The sequence below is a fragment of the Echiichthys vipera genome (assembly GCF_963691815.1).
Source record: "Echiichthys vipera genome assembly, chromosome: 23".
Lineage (NCBI taxonomy): Eukaryota > Metazoa > Chordata > Actinopteri > Perciformes > Trachinidae > Echiichthys > Echiichthys vipera.
The window spans coordinates 4,482,536-4,504,658 of NC_139848.1; the positions used below are offsets into that span (position 1 = coordinate 4,482,536).

The window sequence follows — 22,123 nt, forward strand, 5'->3', positions numbered from 1 at the left end:
GGATCACCGCCTCACTCACCGGAGCTGATGCAGATGCAGCAGCAGAGAAGCGCTGGAGTCCAGGGGAAATCTCTTTTCAGCTCCATTTGAATCCTCACACACTGATTTTGTTTAAATAAATTAAAAATCTCAGGATGCCTTAAAAGTGTGCAAGTGCTTTTGTTTCCCCAGCGTTCATCATCCAGAGCAGTCCTTCAACAGCTGGATGAATCAAACCCTCCCAACATTATCATATATATATATATATATATATATATATATAAATATATATGTGTGTGTGTATGTGTGTGTGTGTGCGTGTGTATATAACTGTCATCAGCACGCGAGCACATCTGAACGTACACCTATCATGATGTTCCTATCCAGGCTGGACTTATTCTGCATTATGATCATGTTATTATTCAAATATGAAAGTAATTATCCTGCATGCATGTGCAGAATTAAAGTTGTGCAAACATCTATGCATCACAATTAATTAATATAAGATAAGAATAACATCTGGGACATCCTGTGATTTTCTAGGCTGCTTTTACAGACTTCGTTTTGCCTTTAATGTAATATTGTTACACTGCAGTGGGCTTCTGCTGCGTTACTCAATACATATGTCTTTCCTCACTGCTCCTGACTGTAATGACAGGTATTGTGACACAGGTGGGATCAATAACAATAATGACGGCTGATTGCATTTAGGAGGTCTGCTACTGCGCATGCTCACTCACAGACAAGGAGGCATCGTTAATGTGATTATTGACACGCGCTTCTCCTGATTAAAAGAGATATCTGCTGTAAATAGAGTCTATGACGCCACCAAGCGGTCGTCCACATCAGCTGCAGCTCCGACATTCATCCATCTACAGCAACTGGAGACCAAATGATAATAAGTTATGATTTTAGGAATTATTTATTAGGAACAGGTGAAGAAAGAATAGAACAGTGACATGACCAGGAAATCCACATTAGAGATATTATTATTACTTATTATAAATAAAGGATATTTGCAATAATATATATGAGCAGTAATGATGATAGAAGTATGAATAATAATAATAATAATAGCAGTAGTAGCAGGAGAGGGCTCATGTAGGACCTCAAAGTCGTTTGCAAAAATATCCTTTTGCATGCAGTTGTTTAAAATAAGGTGATTTTATTTGGACAGGCTCTCGTTGTGTTTGCAGCCGACAGTTCTCTCATCGATCCTTATCAAAGTTAAATGCAACCAAACTAACAGTTGAGTTTACAATTGCATTTTTTTCTTTATGTTTAATGTTTAGATTCAATTAAATGGACATGTAAAACGAGTTGTTTTTGTTCATTTACATTTATTTGCATCAATTCAGGAAGTGACGACACACTTTCTGTTTGAGGCACTTGTTGAGAAACAGGGGTGGTGTATACATGAGAGTTTCTCTTCTTCCCGCTCCTTTTCAGGCACAAATGCATTAAAATGTTGCTGTTTCCTGTGCAAATGCTATTGTAATGAATGGAGCCTGAAATAAATAAATAAATAAATAAGTTAACTTTCCCAAAGCAATTGAGCAATACATAAAAACACACACAAAAAAATGAGATTTTGAATTGTTGGGTCTGTGTAAATCATAAATAAGTCATAAAGTGTGGTCTATACCTACTCTGTAAAGTGTCCTGAGATAACCTTTGTTATGATATGATGATATGACATGTTATGGCACTATAAATAAAATTGAATTTAATTGAATTGAATAGATAAATGTACTAAATCATAACAAAAAAATGTACTAGTGTGGTTTGTTTTTTCTACACTGAAATGTTCATAATTTAGTACTTTTTAATAATTAATACATTTGCTTGTTGGGTCTCTGTAAATTATAAATAAGTCATAGAGTGTGGTCTTTACCTACTCTGTAAAGTGTCCTGAGAGAACTTTTGTAATGATTTGGCACTGTAAATAAAATAGAATTTAATTAAATGTATAAAATCAGAACAAAAATCTGTACTAGTCTACTACGCTGAAATGTTATAATAATTCAGTACTTTTTAATATTTAATAAAATCTTAATAAATAGATAATACATTTTAAAAATCTTTTTTAAACGTTTTTTATCACTGTTATCACTTATCGCTCCTTATCACTTATTTAGTTTGTACTTGTTTTATTTAACATGCGGCTAAACTGCACGCTGCGTATTGTTGTATATTGTATAAACCTGCGTTTAACCACAATGTCTGTTGCACTCTGTCACATTTAGTTATTGTTTGATTTATTTTATGTTAGCTTTATTTTGATGTGATTGATGTTTTTAAGCTTATTGTCATTTTGACCCTTTCCCATCTTTGTATTGAAACTGTTGCACAATCATTTCCCTCGGGATAAATAAATGAAGCTTCTTTAATCTTGAATCTTGAAAACAGCTACTCGATGTGATATTGTAGTTTGGGGATGCGCCACACGGCCTTTGTCACCAGATGGCGCTGTTGAGCGCGTTTAAACACGGAAGTAGTAGAAGAAGAAAGATTCCAAGATGAGGAAACCGGTGTGACGTCTCACTCTGCTGCTGTTTTGATGAACCGCGGAGCAGCTTTGATATGTAATGAACTCTGAGCGAGACTGTGTGTGTTCATAGACGATCTTTGTGTAGCGGCGCCTCTCTGTGTCAACACTAAGATGAACAACAACCGGCGGCTTCAGCTGTTAAACACTTAACAGTGTGTGTTTTTCTTCCCTGACTGACTGAACACGTCGAGGAGAAGTGTGCGGAGCCAGCTGGTGAGAAACAAAAGGCGTTTTAATCTGATGAAATAAAGAAAAGACACCTGTGGTTTGGGGTTAGCGGATTTGCTAGTTAGCCGTGATTAGCTCATGCTAGCCAGCAGGATTAACAGTGAAGCAGCGAACTGCAGATGGTGACAGTTGGCAGATGCTGCAGGCGATAAATGCTGATTATGGGAGTAAAGGTGAGACTCTGAAGTGTTTTAAAATTAAACCATTAACACTCTCATTTTTACATTTCTCCTGGTTGTCTCTTTTCAGTGTTTGCAGAACACTTTGGTTGCATTGACAGCAACATGAAAGCTTTCAGGAGTGTTTTACCAGCTCTCAGCCAGTTTACTTTAAAATCTTTTGTTTTTATTTTCAAAAGATTTTTTTTATCTTTGTATTTTAGCAGAATTTATTATGTATTTCGCATTTTAAGCAGATTTCTTTTTTGCATGTTATTGTATTTTAGCAGAATTGATTTATTTCATTTTTGTTTTTTAGAAGAATTGATTTATTTTATTTTTATCTTTGTATTTTAGCAGAATTTACTATATATTCTATTGGATTTTAGCAGATTTATTTCTTTGTTTTTGTAGATTATTTTCTTTTGTTTTTTAGCAGATTATTTTGTATTTTAGCTTAATTTATTTTTGGGGGGTTTTTGCATAATTTATTATATATTATTTTGTTTTTGCAGAATATGTTTTCGCATTTTAGCAGATTTATTTTTTGCATATTATTGTATTTTAGCAGAATTGATTTGTTTGTATCTTTTTATTTTAGCATAATTAACTATATATTCTTTTGTTTTTAAGCAGATTTCTTTTTTGTTGTTTTTTGAAGATTATTGTATTTAAGCAGAATTGGTTTATTAATTTTTGTAGTTTAGCAAAAAAAATAAAACAATTATTTTTATTCATAAAAAAATACAATCCTACTCAGACACAAATACACAATACAGTTTCAGAGAGCAGAATAAATCACATATAGTATATAAACACAAGACATACATCTTTACATGCATGCATACAAGAGAAATTGACAAAGTATAATAGGATACACAGTGAATCACCCCACAAAAGGGGTCAATTCATTGTACAATAAGATAAATAGTGAATAATAGAGGATGAAGTAAAGTAACCGATATGATTTCGAGGAAGTTCATCAAATGCATTATTTTTAAAGTCTATAAATCTGCTTTTTTTATTGTTTATCAGGGGAAGGGATTTAAGAAGTGACTTGAACTCCACATTCATTGCTTCTGAATGATAAAATAAAGTAAACCACATGAAATAGAAGCTCTCAGATAATGAAGTCTGTGTGTGTTTCAACAGAGACTTGTCATCCTGATGGAAACATAAACTCCCACTGATGGAGAGGAAGAGGTAGGTCTCACCTACAGAGGATTATTCTGCTCAACTAGTAGCTTTCACATGTTTCTGCTGGCAGGCTGGATGTGATCACCATGTGACACCGGCTACAGATGGAGTTCACTTCTGCTTTCACCCACAAAACATCTGTTGTTCAAACGCAGCACATGAGGGAGGATGAAAAGCTGGTTTAGGCTGAATACTGAGGACCTGCCGGCAGTTTGTGTGCTTTTTCCTCCACCCACATCCCTCTAATCTCTCTTCTTCACATCCTAATATTGCTGTTTTGTATTTACTTTAAGTACTTGTCTGGCTTGTTAGACGAAAAACATTTTGTTCCCATGATAATACCTTGTGTGGTTCGTGTTGGCAGCACTTTTAAAGGTTCAGTATCAGTTTACAAAAGATAATACTGAGCAAATGGTCTGGTTGACATGCACCTATGAAGAAGAAAATCTATAATATCACCAGTGAGTCATTAACCATTCCAACTCTACTCATGTTTGTTTTTATTTATTGATCTTTCAGCTCTGGGGATGACGGCGGTGGAGAGCGAGGCCTGCTCCACACCTGGAAGGGCTACTCCTGCAGGGTCACCCCAGAAAGGCTGCTCCTCCCCGGGCCTGTCCTTCAGGTCGCCCTGGGCGCACGACATGGCGTCCTGCTGGTGGAAGGTCATTTTTAAAAAATATACTTTTGGGTATTTGTATCCCTTCATTACAAACAGACTGTAGAGATGTGAGGCCATTAGTAACCAAGATAAAAACTTAACCTTTAGACTTCTGGGACTGACATTTGGGTTTCTTCTTTACAAATCATTTATTTGCTTTTCCTGCCATGTTCCTTTTATATTATTGTTCTGTTGTTGCTCCCAATTCAGGAGGGCAGGTGTACAGTTTTGGGGAGTTGCCGTGGAAGCAGAGTCAAGTGGCCGAGCCGGCGAAACCCACCCTGGAGAGCGCGCTTAGCGGTCAGCGGGTGGTCGCTGTTGCAGCTGGAAGCTTCCACAGCGGGGCAGTGACAGAAGACGGTGGTGTCCACATGTGGGGGGACAACGGCTCAGGTCAGTGCGGCTTGTCGGGCCTCAGCACCGTCCCCAACCCGACTCCAGTCGCTGTGGTGGACTCAGTCACCAGCCCCCCGCAGACGGTCCCAGTGATGGAGCTGGCCTGTGGGGAGCAGCACACCCTGGCGCTGTCAGTCCAGCGGGAGGTGTGGGCGTGGGGCAGCGGTTCCCAGCTTGGCCTCAACGTCACCATCTTCCCTGTCTGGAAACCACAAAAGGTTGAACACTTGGCGGGCAGGTATGTATTACAGGTGGCCTGCGGAGCTTCACACAGCCTGGCCTTGGTGCGCTGCCTGGGCCCTCAGGACATCAACCGGCCCCCAGTGGACAAATGCAGACAGTGTAACCAGCTGCTGTACACTATGACGGACAAAGAGGACCATGTCATCATCTCTGACGGTCACTACTGCCCCCTCGGTGTAGAGATGACTGAGGATGAGAGCAGGCTGGAAGCACGTGCTCCGACGCAAGGCCTCAAAACATCCCCGTCCGAGCCAGCCCTCTCCTCCCATACTGCCTCCTCAAACTCTCCAGCGCCTGCTAAAGGTGCTGACGCCTCCTCTGACCCCACTCAGGACTTGGAGAAAGAGGAATCAGCTTTAGCTAACGGTGCACTACCAGCCCCGGACTATGATCCCTCAGCTCAATCCAGTGGGGTTGTTGTTTTAGGGGTCAAGAATTCACCCTATCCAGATGAGAAGGCTGTGAAAGACTACCTGAAGAAACTGACAGACAACACGCAGGCTGAGCTGACGGATAAGGCGACTCCTGGAGGACCACACGCTCTGCTGGTAAGTTGGACTGCATCAAAGTTACAAGGACATTAGTTGAAGTCCCAAAAAACAGCACTGAATGTCTATTTCAAATTGATCTCATAGTACCCAGACGACTCTACCAACCTCATTTTTAGTATTTGACATTAACAAGTGTGGGTTCATGCGTGTCCCTACTGTATTTTTCTTCCAGCCGTCAGCAGGAGAGCTGTCTTCCTCCAACCCCAGCTCCACACTCAACAGCCTGGTGACCTCCTGTGCCACTGCAGTGGGTGAGAGGGTCGCCTCCACCTACGAGGCCTTGTCCCTCAAAAAGATGATGAACTTGTACCTGCCTTCAGGGGTGGCGAGGTCAGGTGGGCCTGCAGGGCTCACGTGTACTGTGGGCGACAACACCACAGAGCGAGTCCGCCTGGAAGACTCTGTGCAGACCAAGAAGAGCTCCAGCACAGGGGACATCCGTGAGGAGGAGGCTGAGGGACTGCGGCGTCGCCTCTCGCTACCAGGACTCCTCTCTCAGGGTAGATACGCTGTTCACCTCTTATCCTCCTCCTATACTCTGCTGCGTAAGTACTTCTTGCGCATGTGCAGATTAATTTGTGTATTTGACTTTGCTTTAGGCTTCCTCATCCATCTTGTAAGCTTGTCAAAGTCAGTTGAGTCTTTTATATTCGGCCTATGTCATCTCCATCTATATTCCTCAAAGTCCTTCTCCGCAGTATTTAAAGGCCTGCAACTAATGATTGTTTTAAATATGGATTCATTTCTAATTTGTGTCAAGACAGACCAGAGAAAATAATGTACTTTTAAAATGCTCAAAAGGAAGCCACAGTGTTGCTAGCTTCTCAAAATGGCTCCAATAAAAACCCGACTCTGGCCCACCATGATGCCATAATGAATCTTTGAGTCCTGCTTTGAGCATGTGATTGACGCTCATTTGCGGGTCCAGTTGGAGCGAGGTTAGCCTTTGTGAATGGTCGCCTTTGTGTGATTAAAAACTGAGGAATGCAGATTGATGTTTAGCCTGACAGGGTTTTTCAGTGATCAAGAAAACATTGGAGGGCACAGAAGGATTTAGCAGTTTTAATGGTGAAGAATGAAGGTGATTAGGATAGGTGCATTGTGGGATATCTGTCTTCTTTGTGACCCCAAACAGGAATAAGCAGTTATAGAAAATGGATGGATAGACTTTGCCCGGTCTATCATCATTATATCGCTCTTTGCTCATAGATAGAGATTAGTTGCTGTCGATTTCTTATCTGCGTTTCGGAGTTTCCTCTTGCGGGCTACATGAATGTCAGGTTTTAAGGCTGAAAGATCAGATTTCTCAAACACTTTACTCTCCTCTCTGTGTCTCTGTCCTTTGGACCAGATGGCTCCCAGCTGAAGGCCTTAAAGATGTGTGTGTGCATTGTTTTGTGTTATTTGAACGGAGGAAATTAGCTGTTGTGTCCACACGCCCTTTATTTCACAGCCAGGGGAAAGTTAACTTCATGGCAAGCACCCTTTTTATGCAAAAGCCCAAAAATGACAAAGTCAATTGGTCAGAGTTCATCATCAAAAGGTCGGAATGGGTCTAAATCAGTGGTTCTTGATCTTTTTTCACTCATAACCCTCTTATGTAAACATACATCTTTGTTTGCTTTATCGGCTTCCTGCAGGCGTCTTGTCATTGTACGTCTGCTGTATGACAGCGTGTGTTTGACAGGACGTGGCTGCTGTAGAGCTAAACATCACTGCTGTGTCTGTGAGGCCGTGTTTTGATAACGCATTGATTTCTTTCTGCTGGACTTTGCACCTGAGACTCATCCAGGTTGGGGTACTTTCCATCGCTGTGGCTCAGGCTCGCTTTGAAAGCATGTCAACATTTTATTAACTTACACAACAATGAAAACTATACAGAAATATCTCACCATACACATTTTCAGTGCTATTTTATGTGTAATTAAAGCTAATGTCACTCAAGCCTGAAGGAAGAAATACAAGAAAGACCTTTTAAGAATAGGGTGTGTTTGTTTTTGTCTGTGCAACCACAGTGTCCCCGCGGCTGCTGAGAAAAATCGGTCGTCCAAGGATGCGAGCAGTCGCCCTCACCCCACTGGGAGGGGCGGTCCCTGAGGCCCAGGAGGTGTTTCCCACCCTGCAGACGGAGGTGTGGAGTTGGGGACACGGCGAACAGGGACAGCTGGGACATGGAGACAGTCTGGCCAGGTTAGAGGAAGTCTCTTGGCAATGCATCTGGCAATTATACACAAGTTTCTGACTGCAGTGGGGTGTGTCTTTTTGCAGATTACAGCCCCTCTGCATCAAGAGTTTGAACAATAAGGAGGTGGTGCGTGTGTCGGCCGGTGCTCACCATTCCCTTGCTCTAACCGCTCAGTCTCAGGTGAGTTAGTGGATACGTTTACCTGTTACCTTAAACTTTTCACTGCTTTATTGCCTTTACACTTCAAAATCAGTTGTTGTCAACCTGTTTTTCATTTACTTTTCTATCCATATGTACATTTGGTCAAATCCTCCAGGTGATTTCGTGGGGAAGTAACAGCTCTGGTCAGCTTGGACACATGGAGTCTCCAAGCACTGTCCCCCGCCTTTCAAAAGTGAGGAAACCACCTCCTATACAAAACACGCAGCTGCAGAAAGCCTTGATGTTCATGTTTCTTTCTGCTTCTTCTCCCAGCTGTCAGAGGGGATCCGGGTCTGGGACATAAGTGCTGGAGAGAGACACACCCTCCTGCTCGCAGACGGAGACTGCTTCCGACCTATTATCTATTACAGCGGGCAGCAGGTGAAAGAGGGGGCGGAGGAGAGCAACGCCAAACAGCGGAGTCAACAGGAAGATGGGGAGGAAGAGGAGGATCGGATAGGAGGCTACACCCGACAGCCTGTACTGCTCCCCTTCTGCATGGACGTAAGCTCAGAGTAGTTTTCTTTAGGTCGTCGGCTGGTACCTACTGCTGGCTTAAACAAATACTTTCAAAGTACGTGATGGCTGTTAGTCTGTGTATTTGCATCATGTTGTCTCTCGTGTCTTCCAGCTTGGTTATGTGAGCAACGTGTTTGCGGGTGGCCAGAGATGCGTGGCGCTCTGGGACAGGAACGTGATGGGTTTCATCGCCAGCCTCCACGAGTTGGCCTCAGCCGAGAGGAAGTTCTACTGCAAGCTGTGCAACATCAAGACACAAATAATACGCCCCCTGCTGGAGCTGGGTACGTCGAACATCAGGGAATCCAGATTTCTTTTTAAATTCTCTTTAGTTGTGGCTGAATTTCTTTCTGTTTGTGCACCGTCCTTCTCTCCTTCTCCAGAGTCTCTGAGTTCGGCCCTCGGACAGGTGGCCCTCGGGCTCTTGCAAACTCTGGCCGGCAGATTCAGCCTCTTGTGTCACCTAACCGGGCAGCACGCAGCCAGCCTCACCGCCAACATGCGCCGTGTCCGCGACGTCAAGACCCTGCTCATCCTCGACCACACCAGCATTTTCCTCGACTGTTACCATGAGTATGTGTTATGATCATTTGACTATTTGTTGGTCTTGAAAAAATAGATTGAATGGATAAAATCTGTTTTCTGCCACTTCACACAAGTGTCTCTCTCATCAAAGGTACTGCAGCGCTGTGGGCAACTTCCATGTGATGGGAGGTTTCCAGACCCTGACCAAACCCTCGCTGTGAGCACACACAAAAAGAGAGATTGCACATTGCTGTAAATGCTGAAATAGATCAACTGATGGACAATTTCTGATAACTACTGATCATTTTCTTTGAAGAGATTTCTTTGGGAAGAGTCCCGAGCTGCTCAAAAGGCTGTCGGAGTGCAGCGAGGAGAACCCCACCATGGCCGACCTCCTGGTGGCGCTCTTTTACCTCCCGACTCGCCACCTTCACGAATACGGCCGGCTGCTGCTCAAACTGGCCACCTGCTTTGAAGTGGTGGGTGAAACACTGGCAAGATACAGTCAGCATGTATGTGTGGATATTTAATTTAAAGCAGTAAAAGTTTATCAAGATTTAGTAAAAAGCGGTTGAAATGTTTAGATTTTGAGTTCAAATCTTCCTACCTGCATGGTTGAAAACAAATATTCACATTCAATATTTGTGTGTGTGTGTGTGTGTGTGTGTGTGTGTGTGTGTGTGTGTGTGTGTGTGTGTGTGTGTGTGTGTGTGTGTGTGTGTGTGTGTGTGTGTGTGTGTGTGTGTGTGTGTGTGTGTGTGTGTGTGTGTGTGTGTGTGTGTGTGTGTGTGTGTGTGTGTGTGTGTGTTGTCAGTGCTCTGATGACTACCAGAGGCTGCAGGACAGCTGCTCGAAGTTTGAAGCTTTGGCCCTCCAGCTCAAGAGAAAAAGGAAGGATGCCGACTACACTTTTCACTTCTGGAAGAGCTTCCCTGGCAAAATGACGGTAAACTCACTCGAGTGTGTGTTTCTTTTCATTTCCACCACAAGTGTGTCCTTCATGTTGACTCCTCGTGTTGTCACATGACGATTGCTGAATGGTGACTTTGTGTGTCGCCAGGATTCTCTGCGGAAGCCGCACCGCCGGCTCATCTGTGAGAGCAGCAACAAAGCTCTGACGCTGCAGAACGCCGGGAGGTTCTCCGTCAACTGGTTCATCCTTTTCAACGACGCTTTGGTCCATGCACAGGTCAGACACACAAACACTCACACACACCCTTTTCCATCCCATCATTCTAACTTTTTTAAAGCTGACATTGTAACTTGGTGTGTTTCAAGCCTTTGTGTGTGCTTGCCTCCGTGCTTTCAGGGCGTGGCGCCTTGTAAAAATCTCGTAAGTATGCAGCCAGAAGCAAATGTCAGCAGGCCACCTGTACCGTGGTGTGTATGCGTGTGTGTGCGTGCGTGTGTGTGTGTGCGTGCTTGTGTGTGTGTGTGTGAAGTGGCCATAGCTGTAGCTGTCTCCCTGAGCCCCATCCCTGTCCTAGTATTGTGTGTATTGTGGGCCTGATTGTGTGTGTGTGAGATGAGATGTGAAGAAAACTGGTGAAGTCATATCTGGGGCTTAACAAGGCACCAAAATATGAATGAGGTTGTGTTATTGATTGTAATACAGAAGTTTACTCTTTGTCTTATGTTATTTTATATTACATACAACATAAAATGTCTTATTATAATCTTAAGTATGGTTACTTTGGGGAAATCGTCGAGCATATTAAACACCTGACAAATGAAGGAACTTCATCACATTGATGCAGAAATATAAATCAAACCAGGATTTAAAGGCTAGATTAAAATGTCCACTTGTATCCAATGCTCACATAAATTAAGATATCTGTTGCTGTAATTAGTCCCTCTCTTTTTACTAAGTATACGAAATAGGAGATAAAATCCAGTCTTTGTTCTGTGCAAAACGGCACTGTAGTTTTAAACAGCAAGCTATGGCCCCATGTATATTCCAGAAACCTCCATGCAACTTCCAGAACGAAACATTTTGCTGCAGCTCACGAACACAAAGGGGCAATTTCATACTCTACTTTTGTGCTAAAGCTTAACTTAGGAATATATATCCACTTGATTCTGCTTAATCAATCTGCTGGATGTTCTCTTCAGTCGACTTTTATGGTGTATTTGTGCACAGAGCAAGGACTGTTTGTTTTAAACTTGTGCAGAAACAATATGTCCACGGATACCCAGCCCTACCCTCACTTTCGCCCTCTGCCTGCTCTCCATCTGAGGGAGACTGCATGGAAGAATGCACTGACTGTAACCAAGGCTCGATGGGTGTTAATGCATTTTAGTTCTATACTTATGTATTGCCATTCTTCATTTTACACAGTTCAACCAATCCAGCTTTAAATCCTAAACTCAAAATAAACCTGTGACAATATTCTTCTTCATTTTGGAGTCTTCTTCCCATTGAAGCCTTGGTTCTAACTGTTGGTTCACATGTAATTTAATGGTTGACGTAGCTTCTGGTTCCCTTCTCCAAAGCAATTTCCTTCCCTTTCTCCCTGTTCGTCTCCTTTTTTACTTTATATTTGCATTTCCCGTCCGATCTTTTCTAGTCCGCACCAGTCCCGTCGTAGTCCTGCACATTTCAGTCCCCCGACTTCCTGACTGTGATTCCTGTCTGTCTGTAATCGTAAAAACAGAAATGTCAGCGCTGTGTGAAACTCCAGTTTGTGTATTTGAATAACCGAAGTGCGGCGTAAAATCGAGGCTGAGAAATCATTTCTGGTAGCAGTAGACTCTGATCGTCCTGGGTGTCTTGTGATGTGATCTGTAACAACTGTATGACTGAGAAGCAGGGTGTCTGTGCAAAAGAGAGTGCATGTTTACGCCTTAACTTCCTTTTCAAAAATCATATGAATACATTGACTCGATGTATTGTTGCATGACGGATTCCAGCATCCCTTCAGTTAATCTTAAACAACATGCAATATTCAGTGTCTTCCTGAATGTGCAGCAATAACAATGTTTGTAAGACTAAAATCAGGTTATTATTTCAAAAAACTTCTACTATATACTTCTTGTAGCAATAATCACATGACATTTACTCCTCTTTTACTCCTTTAATAATTGTTTTTGACTGGAGCAGGAAGGAAATATGCTTCAGGGAGACGAGGAATATCATTTGCCCTCTCCTGTGTGAGTGAAGACTCGCTCCTTAGTCTTCAGTGTCCTGCTTGAATAATATAGAAAAGGCTGTTAGTTCATCTCCTGTTTGTGTGTAACAGCAATCAGGCTTGTGTCACTGTCTCTAAGTGTGGTCAGATATATGTTAATAAGATTAATGACGATTCCCGTTTCTTTCCCTTTCTACACACTCGCCTTTCCTTTTTCTTTTCTCCTCCCCTCTTCCCATCCTCCATGCTTGTTCCTCTCCCCTCCTCCAGTTCTCCACCCATCATGTCTTCCCCTTGGCGACGCTTTGGGTTGAACCGATCCCAGAGGAGGACACTAGCCTGTAAGTCTGCTTAATCACAGTGTTGAAAATGATAAATTATATAATTTCTGGATCTTAAAGTGTTTGGGGACTGCAGAAAACCTTTGACACTGTGATGATCCCTGTCTCAGTCTTATCTTACCGCACATACTGTATATTTTCTTTTTTAATAAATGTATATGACTGTGTGTGTGTGTTTGTGCAGATATGGTTTAAAGGTGATCTCACCAGAGGAGACGTTCACCCTGTTGGCCTCCTCTGCCATGGAGAAGGTAGATCTTCTAATGCTTCTGACAAAATGCTGACCTTGTTAAATTTAATTTCCATTTGTTGCTGCTGTGTGAAGTCCTTGAAAGTGTGCTTTTATCCGTTTTAGGCTAAGTGGCTTCGCTCCATCAACCAGGCGGTGGACCAGGCCCTGAACGGGGCGGGGCAGGACACAGCATCAATCGGTTCAGGTCAGAAGCTGGAACCTCCTACCTCCAGGACGGCCTCTTACACTTATTATAAGGACGGACGGTTGAAAGAGGCAAAGTACGAAGGACGCTGGCTTGCTGGCAAGCCCAACGGCAGGTTAGACAACAGTTTTTCTGCATTTCAATAGAATACTTCATGCATTGACATGTAGTAATGATTAGGATTGACTGTTTTTCAGGGGAGTGTTGAAATGGCCTGATGGGAGAATATACACGGGGGCATTCAAGAACGGACTGGAAGACGGGTGAGTGTATGTTGCAAGCGCCTCACGTCTAATTCTTTCACATGTCGGGTGGTTTAAAGCTTTTGTTTCTTTGTGCTTCTTTATGTGTTTTTTTAGCTTTGGTGACTTTGTGGCTCCCAATAAGACGCTTAACAAGAACGATCACTATCAAGGTCACTGGAAGGACGGCAAGATGCACGGCCTCGGGACATACAGGTGAGTGTGACAAAGATGAAGCAGGGAAGGAGCAAACAATGTAGTTTGAAATGCAGTAAAAAGACAAATAAAATGGGGGAAGAGCCGCCTTAAAGTAGGCTCAGCATCCTAATTGCATTTGGCAGGAAGTATAAACATTTCTCCGTCTGTCTGCAGGTATGCCAGTGGCGAGGTTTACGACGGATCCTTCCAGGACAGCATGCGACACGGCCACGGTGTGCTGCGAAGTGGCAAGCTCAACACCTCCTCCCCCAGTGTCTTCATTGGACAGTGGCTGCAGGACAAGAAAACTGGCTATGGAGTCTTTGATGATATCACAAAGTACGCTCAACGTTTCAGCTTCATTTAAGAGCAAAGATATTTCCGTGCAAATTCAATACGGTCATGTTAACACGCAAGATTTCTCTGTCCAGAGGGGAGAAGTACATGGGCATGTGGCAGGATCACCTGCGGCAAGGCACCGGGGTTGTCGTCACTCAGTTTGGCCTGTACTATGAAGGATCCTTCAGAGACAATAAGATGATGGTGAGCACCTCTGTCTATGATTTTAGTCGAGTTTTGTGTGCATGTTTTCCATTGAAGGTTATTGAAATGATGTTTGTTATTCACCAAGTTGTGTTGAATGAAAAACAAGGGACTGAAGAGAGCTATTTTCTGTCTTTTAGGGCACTGGGATCTTGCTTTCAGAGGACGACACCAAGTACGAGGGGGAATTCTCTGACGACTGGACCCTCAATGGAAAGGTGACTAATGAGCAAAATGCCAATAAATATATCTTTAACTATTAAAACGTAATAAAATATAGCTTAATGGGAAAATAATGACTTGCAGTAAAGTGTACATCAGTGTAATTTGGCTTACTGATTGGCTCTCCCCCCAGGGCGTGCTTACCATGGCAAACGGGGACTACCTGGAGGGTTCCTTCAATGGCGAGTGGGGCTCTGGCCTCAAAGTGGCGGGCTCCTACTTCAAACCACACCTGTTCGACACCGATAAGGACAAGGACAAGACATGTGCTGTGTAAGTTTAGAAATGTATAGAAAAAGAAAACGTGTTATGAGGATTTATTTATTGATCTTCTAATGATTTTATATACTTTGTGTGTGATGTGGCAGGAAGCTGGGGCGTCTGTGTGTGTGTGCGGATGATAAGTGGCAGGCGGTGTTTAAGGAGTGTTGGAGTCAGTTGGGCTGCGAGGCGCCGGGTCGAGGAGAGAACTGGAAGGCCTGGGAGAACATCGCCGTGGCCCTCACCACAAGCCGAAGGCACATCGAGGACAGGTAGGCGTGTGTGCGTGCTTGCGTGCATTTTGTTGTTTAGGTTTCTAATGTTTGTGTTTCTTGTGTTCCCCAGTCCGGAGATGTTGTCTCGAAGTCACAGCAGAACCCTGGAGAGTCTGGAGGTCATCCCACAGCACCTAGGACCAATCACCATGGAGAGATATCACATCATCCGTCTCTACCTCATCAAGGTAAAACCCGCCAGCGGCAACCACTCCTCACTTCCAAAAACAATTTCACTGAGCGCAGCATGAACTTAAAATTGTAATCCTGTGATCTGATTTAGTGCCGCACACAGGGCAAGACCCATTGTATTTCCTGTGACGTTTTCACAATAAAAGCAACCTGATTCCAGTTCCGAGTAATAATAATCCTTTCTCTACTTCCTCCAGGCGTGTGATACCCCCCTCCATCCACTTGGCCGTCTGGTGGAAACCCTGGTGGCGGTCTACAGGATGACTTATGTGGGGGTTGGGGCGAATCGTAGGCTGCTGCATCAGGCAGTCAACGAGATCAAGTCCTACCTCAACCGCATCTTCCAGATCGTCAGGTAGTTCACATAACTAACTTCTAATGAATGTTCAAAATGGATATAGATGATATATCAATATTTGTGTTTGTGTGTTCTCTGCAGGTTTCTTTTCCCAGACCTGCCAGAAGAGGGCGGTCTAATTCCAGAGCCGACCACCAACCTGCAGGAGAAGAAGGATCCAAGCTTGACCGATACCCAGCTAGAGTCACCAAAACCTGGGTAAAAACAGAGCAATGTCCCCTCCTTGAAGCTTTGATCGACCTCGGTTGGATCACATTAAACTCTCCTGTGTGTCTTTTTTGTCCTTAGTCGTGTGGTGAGCAGCTCTGCCCTGCTGCTTCCCGTCCTGCTTCCTCGTCTCTACCCGCCGCTCTTCACCCTCTACGCTCTGGACAAGGAGAGAGAGGACGATGTCTACTGGGACTGCGTCCTCCGCCTTAACAAGCAGCCCGACCTGGCCCTGCTCGCCTTCCTGGGTGTCCAACAGTACGTCTTACACTGGCCGCTGCAGTTTTGAGTCTTGCTTCATTTCATGTTTTGCATTAAACTCTGTTTTCTTTTACCTTCCCTCAGAAAGTTTTGGCCTGTTTCCTTTCACGTCTCCATGCCTGAACCCGGGGAGAAGCAGCAGGTATGCTTTAGTTGACATGGCATAAGACACCATGAGTAGAAATATGTAAACAGTTTGTAACCAGTGTTTGTTTCGGCTCCCGGCCTCTTTAAGGTCCTCTCCAGCACTAAGGATGTCTGTTTTGCCTCTGCTGTGGAAACACTACAGCAGATCAGGTACAACTCTATTCTACGGAGAAACGCACATGTCTGAAATGAAGTTCACGCTAAAGTTCCTGACAAGTTTCCTCGTTTGTTTGCAGCACAACATTCACCCCGTCAGACAAGCTGCAGGTGATCCAGCTCACCTTTGAGGAGATCACTCAGGAAGTTCATTCGCTACTGAAGCAGGACTTCCTGTGGTCCATGGATGACCTTTTCCCCGTCTTTCTCTATGTGGTGCTGCGTGCACGGTCAGCTCTAATCCAAAGCACAAATGCATTTACACAAGCAAATAATACAACAGTGATTGTCTCTCGTTGACCTTTATGTTGCTTAAAATCAGACTTGTAGCTGCTTTGCCCTTTTTCTCTGCAGAATCAGGAACCTGGGGTCAGAGGTCAGCCTGATTGAAGACCTCATGGACCCCTGCGTGCAGCACGGAGAGCATGGAATCATGTTCACCACACTCAAGGTAACACACACACACACACACTGTCATTTAATAATTCACTGCAAGGACTGAGGATGAACATTCATAAAATCATTGACCAACTAATATTTGACGGCTCTTATGTGCTTTTATTTGGGCCTTTTCCACCTTCAGGCGTGTTACTACCAGATCCAGCATGAGAAGATCACTTAAGAGGAGCGTGGCGTTACTTCATGCTGTCCCAACCCACCAACACAGCCAGTCGCAGGGTAGGAAGTGGAGGATCATATGAACAGGTTGCCCACAGCTCCATCTACTGCTGTCATGGAGACGGGACCACCTCCCGCCCTCTGTGATACACACAAAAACATAATCTTTCCCCTTTTAGTGACCTCGTCCAGCTTCTTATCCTGTCATCATGAAGGTACACATGTGAATGTTATCGGTGTTCTACTGCCAGAGATGAGCTGCTTCATACCGCCCAGTGTAAAACTGTCGACAGCTGAACGACTGTCCTCCTGTGTGTTGTTACCTGGAAGGAATTCAAGGTTCATTGTGTTGTTGTTTGTTTTTTTAGTGCCAACGGTTAGTTCTGTGGTTTATCTTCTCACAGACAACAGATGTACTGGACCTGCTTTTCTTCATTCAGAAGAATCAATTTTTCAACATGAAAAACAACTTTTTGGAAAGAAAACATTCATTTTTTTGGGACTTGTTATCCACCTGAAACCTACATGAAGAACGGACAAAACAAGGAAATGACCTCCTGAGAGGATGTCACTTTATTCAATTGACAAACCTTTTTTTTATTTAGTGACTTTATCCTGAGCGGTAGACAGCAGCATGTTTACAGCTAGCTCAATTTGCGACAACAAACTTCGACAAGCGACACATCGGTGGCATTCATGCTTTTCTGAAGTGTTTTCAAACAGTATTTTTTAAAGAGAATAGACTTAAGGATGACAGCTAACAGGTTGGGTTTGATACTGTATTATACATATAAACTGACTTAGCTATGACTCTTAATGATACCAATATTCTCCTGTTACAGCAGCTGGCAGCAGAATACAGTTATACAGTAGTTACCTAAATAATGGCTAATATAGCCAGCTCTAACTATGAGACAGATCATCACCATGACTTGTTTCTGAAGCTAAAGTTAGAGCTGCAAAGATGTATTCTGTTGACTGAAGAGCACATGTTTTCTAAATGCACACACTTGAAGTAACATGGATGTTTAGTTCACCAGCTTTAACAGAAGCTACAACAACGGTTCATGCACCCAAAACCAAGCTGAGCTGCTCTTTTAAAGCCCTGCAGGAGCCCAGAGGAGAAACTAGTGCAAATAAATGTTTTTCATAGACAATCTGAGAGACACTTGTGTGTTTCTGAGCCCAGTTTGCAGCATAATGAATATTGACATGGCCCTACAAAATCCGAAATATGGGGCTGAAATTGGAGTTGGGAATGAACAAAAACATTAAAACATGTAATCGCTTTATTCTTCAGTTTCATTACACATTATTACTGTTCAGTAATCCAAAAGTTGGTATTTTTTGGTACCTTTTTTCTCTAAATAAACCAATAAAATGCAATATCAGAGAGCTGGAACATTTTAGAGATGTTTCTTTCCTTACGCTCTCATGTTGTGGTGTGTAATGTTGTGAACTGCAATCATTGTTCTAAACATTTCTCTGTTTTTAAGCAGTAGGGCTGCAAGTCCTCCTACAGGGATCAGCTTTATTCCCACTGACTGATTAAATAGAAATTGGGTGACACTCAACCTGAAAATAATCTCGAGAGTGTGTATTGTTCATTGCAGGGAGAGAAGTCATGAAATTAACCACCTTTTGAATGTCTTGCTACACTTGCTTATCTGTAAAATGATAAATGCAAACGGTGGATTTCTTCCTTCTGCAGGCGGTGCCTCTGCAGAGAGCCGGGCAGTCGGCTTAATGCAAACACTGTTTTTATAGATGTGATGTTCAAAGCTGACTCTCTGCGCCATCTGTTAATGCTAACTGTTCTTTTTTAAAACCATTTTGCAGCACTAACCGTCACACGTTGTTGCTTATTTTGTGGTTTGCGTCACACATGCTAGTTTATAAAAAAAGGGCTTAAGAGGGGATTCAGAGGATGACAGAGCCTTTTCTTTTTTTCTTTTTAATATAGTTTAACAATAGAAAAGGGAAGTGGATCAGAGGCCTCTTTGGAAGGGACTCAATTTAGGTGAGGGGTTTTGGAAATCTAGCTACAGACAATGGGTGTGAAATGGTTTCAAGTTCAAGCTGCTGTCATTTACGACACTTTCTCTCATTTACTTTTAAACCAAAAATGGTGTTTATTTATTTTTTTAATGTTAGGAAAAGGTTAAACGTAACAGTTATCATTCAAAAAGAGCTTCAAATGGTTGAAATGCTGATATGATCCCCACATGTCTGGTAAACATCCTAGTGCAGGGGTGTCAAACTGATCCAGTAAAGGGCCGCTGTGGCTGCAGGTTTTCATTCTAACCAAGCAAGAACACACCTGACTCGACTCATTCAATCACCTGAACTGTCTTCACACAGTTGATTTGTTGGACCAGGTGTGTTTTTGATTGGTTGGAATGAAAACCTGCAGCCACACGGCCCTTTACTGGATCAGTTTGTCAACCTAGTCCTAGTGGATGGGCCTCTCTCTCACACCTTGTGACTTTAAAAACGACTGTGATGCTCCTCCATCCCTGGTTGGCATCTCTTGTTACAGCTGAGACCGCATGTGCCTGACGCTTAAAGAGTCGAAGCAATATTGTCTTTGTAACTAAGGAGTTAATTCCCCAAAAATGCAAACATAAAAAGAAACATCTTATAACGTTATTTTGTCAACCATAGACTTTGAATTATGTGCTGTTCTGTAAAACAAACATTTACGCGATTGACAAGTGCAGGGTCTTTCAAATCCCCTCTGTGGCTGCTGCTTACAACGAAAGACGAAGTATTGTTTTAGTGTACAACACAACTGACCTTAACTCACTTGACTCACATACATGAAGTGTCTGCAGATTATGCTCATAAGCTCACGTCCGGTTCATTTCCCCAACACGTTGACGGTGAAGAAGCGCACCACGCAGGTCACACTGTGTTGCTTTGTGTCTAAAAATGTCTTGTCAATGGACTTTTGGGTTTTTACTAGTTGGTATTTTGTGTTTCAGCTGGCTGACATTTCTTCCACCTGTGTGTCTTTTACATGATGTCAAATATATTGTACCTTTAAATAATAAGAGGGCAATAAATTCATTTGATGGATGTTGACTGACTAATCTGCTCCAACAGTTTTATGTGATTTTAAACTGAATATCTTTGGGTTTTGTTTCTTGGTTTCTTCACATTTTATAGGCACCAATTAATCTTTAGTTGCAGTCCTCTTAATGTGTGTAGATGTTTTGCAGTTTAAACAACAATCCCAATCTAAGTATCGCTAATAATGCATAACTTCACATGCAAAGTTACAAAACAGGCCAGTTTTCAAGTCTACACTTAGAGTTTTGTCTTTGCTTTCTCACCTGGAGGACATTTCTAAACCTCATTTCCATGTTTACACGCTTTAAAGACATTATAATTGTTAAATATGGAGCCCTGCAACTGACAAAATGTAGTATAAGGCCATCAGACAAAGGATGGTTATGATAATAGGACACATCTAAAGCTTCATCTTTCTTTTTACACTTCATTTTAATTGTTTAAATTCAGGTAAATAATCCTCAAGGTGAGAATTTATCAGAGAAGTGTGTGAAGTTATAGCAGAAGTACTGCTGTATAATATCCTTTAAGTATAAGTCAAATGTAAGAAACAACCAAAGCATGCGGAGGATAAGGAAGCGATTGATTGCAAATGTTTCTTGTTGCAGGTCACAAGGAGCTCTCGTGTCACACGGACAAATCCTCTCAGCGTTGAACTTTCATGAGACTTGAGGCTGCGAATAAGCTCACAAAGATGTGATTTTAAGTGCAAAGCTATAATATCAGTGTGTTTGGTACAATAAGGCCTTTAAGGACTTTTAGGAAGGGGGGGGGATATACTGTTGTACTTCCTTTGGAATAAGATTACCAATCAGGAGATTATCCCCAATCCTTTTGAGTTTGAGTAAGGAGACTAAAAGATGGTTTATCTGATGTCCACTCTCCATTAACTCCAGCTGTTGAGGCAGATTAGCAGATATAGTAATTACTGAAGTCTTTTTTCCCAACCTTTAAATTACACAACTCCCTAAATCCATCCCTAACCAAACTAAAGGATCATCTCAACCTTTAAATGACACGTCTCCTTAACTCTGAATACAAATTGCTGAGGAACCTTCATCATCTTTGTCCTGACACCTCAATTGTCTCCTTCTTTGTCAGACGGTGGAGTTGCCTCCTCTCCGCACAGCTCCTCCTGCGTGCCGCTAAAAGCTGAAAGAGTTAAGAAGATTTGGCAGCTCCGCAGCAACCAGCCAGCCGGTGAGGGAGGAACTGGTTTCCGGTGACGAGAGGCAGGCAGCTCACTTGCCCGGGATTAAGTGGGATCGGGAGAGATTACAGCCCTCTCTCTCTCCCTCTCTCTCGTTCCCTGCAGCTTGATGAAAGTATAGTGCTCTGTCCAGTCTCCGGGGAATATTTGACCATCATATACACATGTTCTTGCAAAAGTATTGATGCTTAAACCTGCAGGAGCTGGAGGATAAACACTTGTGGCATCCCTACAGAAGGTAAGACACAAGGATCACACTCTCCCACTACTTTAACAACAGCTACCTCTTGAAGAGCTCTTTCTGTTTTATTTATTACAAGCAATCAGTTGTTTTACAGTTGTTTATGGTTAATTGCATCACATGTATTTCCAATATGGTTCCGATGGTTTATCTCCCTGCTCCTTAATGTCAGATTGACTTGATGTAGGCTAAAATGATAGATGTGTGTTTGCTTTCTCCTGCTGGTTTACCAGTCAGAGATTAGGGTCTGCACATCTCTGTATTTACACCACCGTCGCTCTTACGAGCTGCCATGAAGTGTGCCATTAACCCCTGACCCCATTCACACTAACCACTCATGGAGTAGTGCCTTCACCTCCTTACCTGATCCCACTGCACGCTCACGGCTGGATTACCGACCAGACACTGTGAAGAAGTGGACCAAAAGTCTCACTGCACACTGCTTGGGTTCCTCTATTATAAGCTAATCTTGCAGCCCTGTCTTGTACAGGTGCCCTAGTTTTATTTTAAATTGTTTAAAGGTGATGCATATTCATAAATAAAGTTTTATTCAAACACAGACAACCTGAGGCCTTAGTTAGTAGTAATGTATCACAGGAGCTTCGTCTCTGGGCAAATAA

At 42.8% G+C, this 22,123-nt stretch overlaps 1 protein-coding gene across 3 annotated transcripts; it reads left to right on the forward strand.

Moving 5' to 3' along the window:
• The first annotated feature begins 2,611 nt into the window (after positions 1 to 2,611).
• Positions 2,612 to 17,382, forward strand: als2b (alsin Rho guanine nucleotide exchange factor ALS2 b). Of its 3 annotated transcripts, none has more exons than XM_083937610.1 (34): positions 2,612 to 2,743; positions 4,069 to 4,119; positions 4,633 to 4,778; positions 4,985 to 5,961; positions 6,137 to 6,509; positions 7,980 to 8,154; positions 8,233 to 8,329; positions 8,466 to 8,543; positions 8,624 to 8,854; positions 8,982 to 9,153; positions 9,253 to 9,442; positions 9,546 to 9,611; positions 9,711 to 9,873; positions 10,209 to 10,340; positions 10,455 to 10,583; positions 12,793 to 12,863; positions 13,048 to 13,114; positions 13,219 to 13,415; positions 13,498 to 13,563; positions 13,660 to 13,758; positions 13,915 to 14,079; positions 14,172 to 14,283; positions 14,424 to 14,501; positions 14,639 to 14,778; positions 14,874 to 15,038; positions 15,112 to 15,229; positions 15,431 to 15,588; positions 15,673 to 15,789; positions 15,880 to 16,056; positions 16,144 to 16,201; positions 16,295 to 16,356; positions 16,443 to 16,592; positions 16,717 to 16,813; positions 16,946 to 17,382. In XM_083937610.1, exons 2-34 carry the CDS (start codon positions 4,106 to 4,108, stop codon positions 16,982 to 16,984), a joined length of 5,079 nt encoding a protein of 1,692 aa, XP_083793736.1. In that variant the 5' UTR covers positions 2,612 to 2,743; positions 4,069 to 4,105; the 3' UTR covers positions 16,985 to 17,382. The 3 variants fall into 3 exon arrangements, with proteins under 3 accessions (XP_083793736.1, XP_083793735.1, XP_083793734.1); XM_083937609.1 differs by having other exon boundaries at positions 6,137 to 6,464; XM_083937608.1 differs by having other exon boundaries at positions 6,137 to 6,464; positions 8,982 to 9,442.
• Positions 17,383 to 22,123: the final 4,741 nt, after the last annotated feature.

Excerpts from the sequence above, each read along its gene's own strand:
- als2b (XM_083937608.1), top strand. Across the intron at positions 10,341-10,454 it reads GCTTCCCTGGCAAAATGACG|GATTCTCTGCGGAAGCCGCA; the intron begins GTAAACTCACTC and ends GTGTGTCGCCAG. Across the intron at positions 15,790-15,879 it reads CTAGAGTCACCAAAACCTGG|TCGTGTGGTGAGCAGCTCTG; the intron begins GTAAAAACAGAG and ends TTTTGTCCTTAG.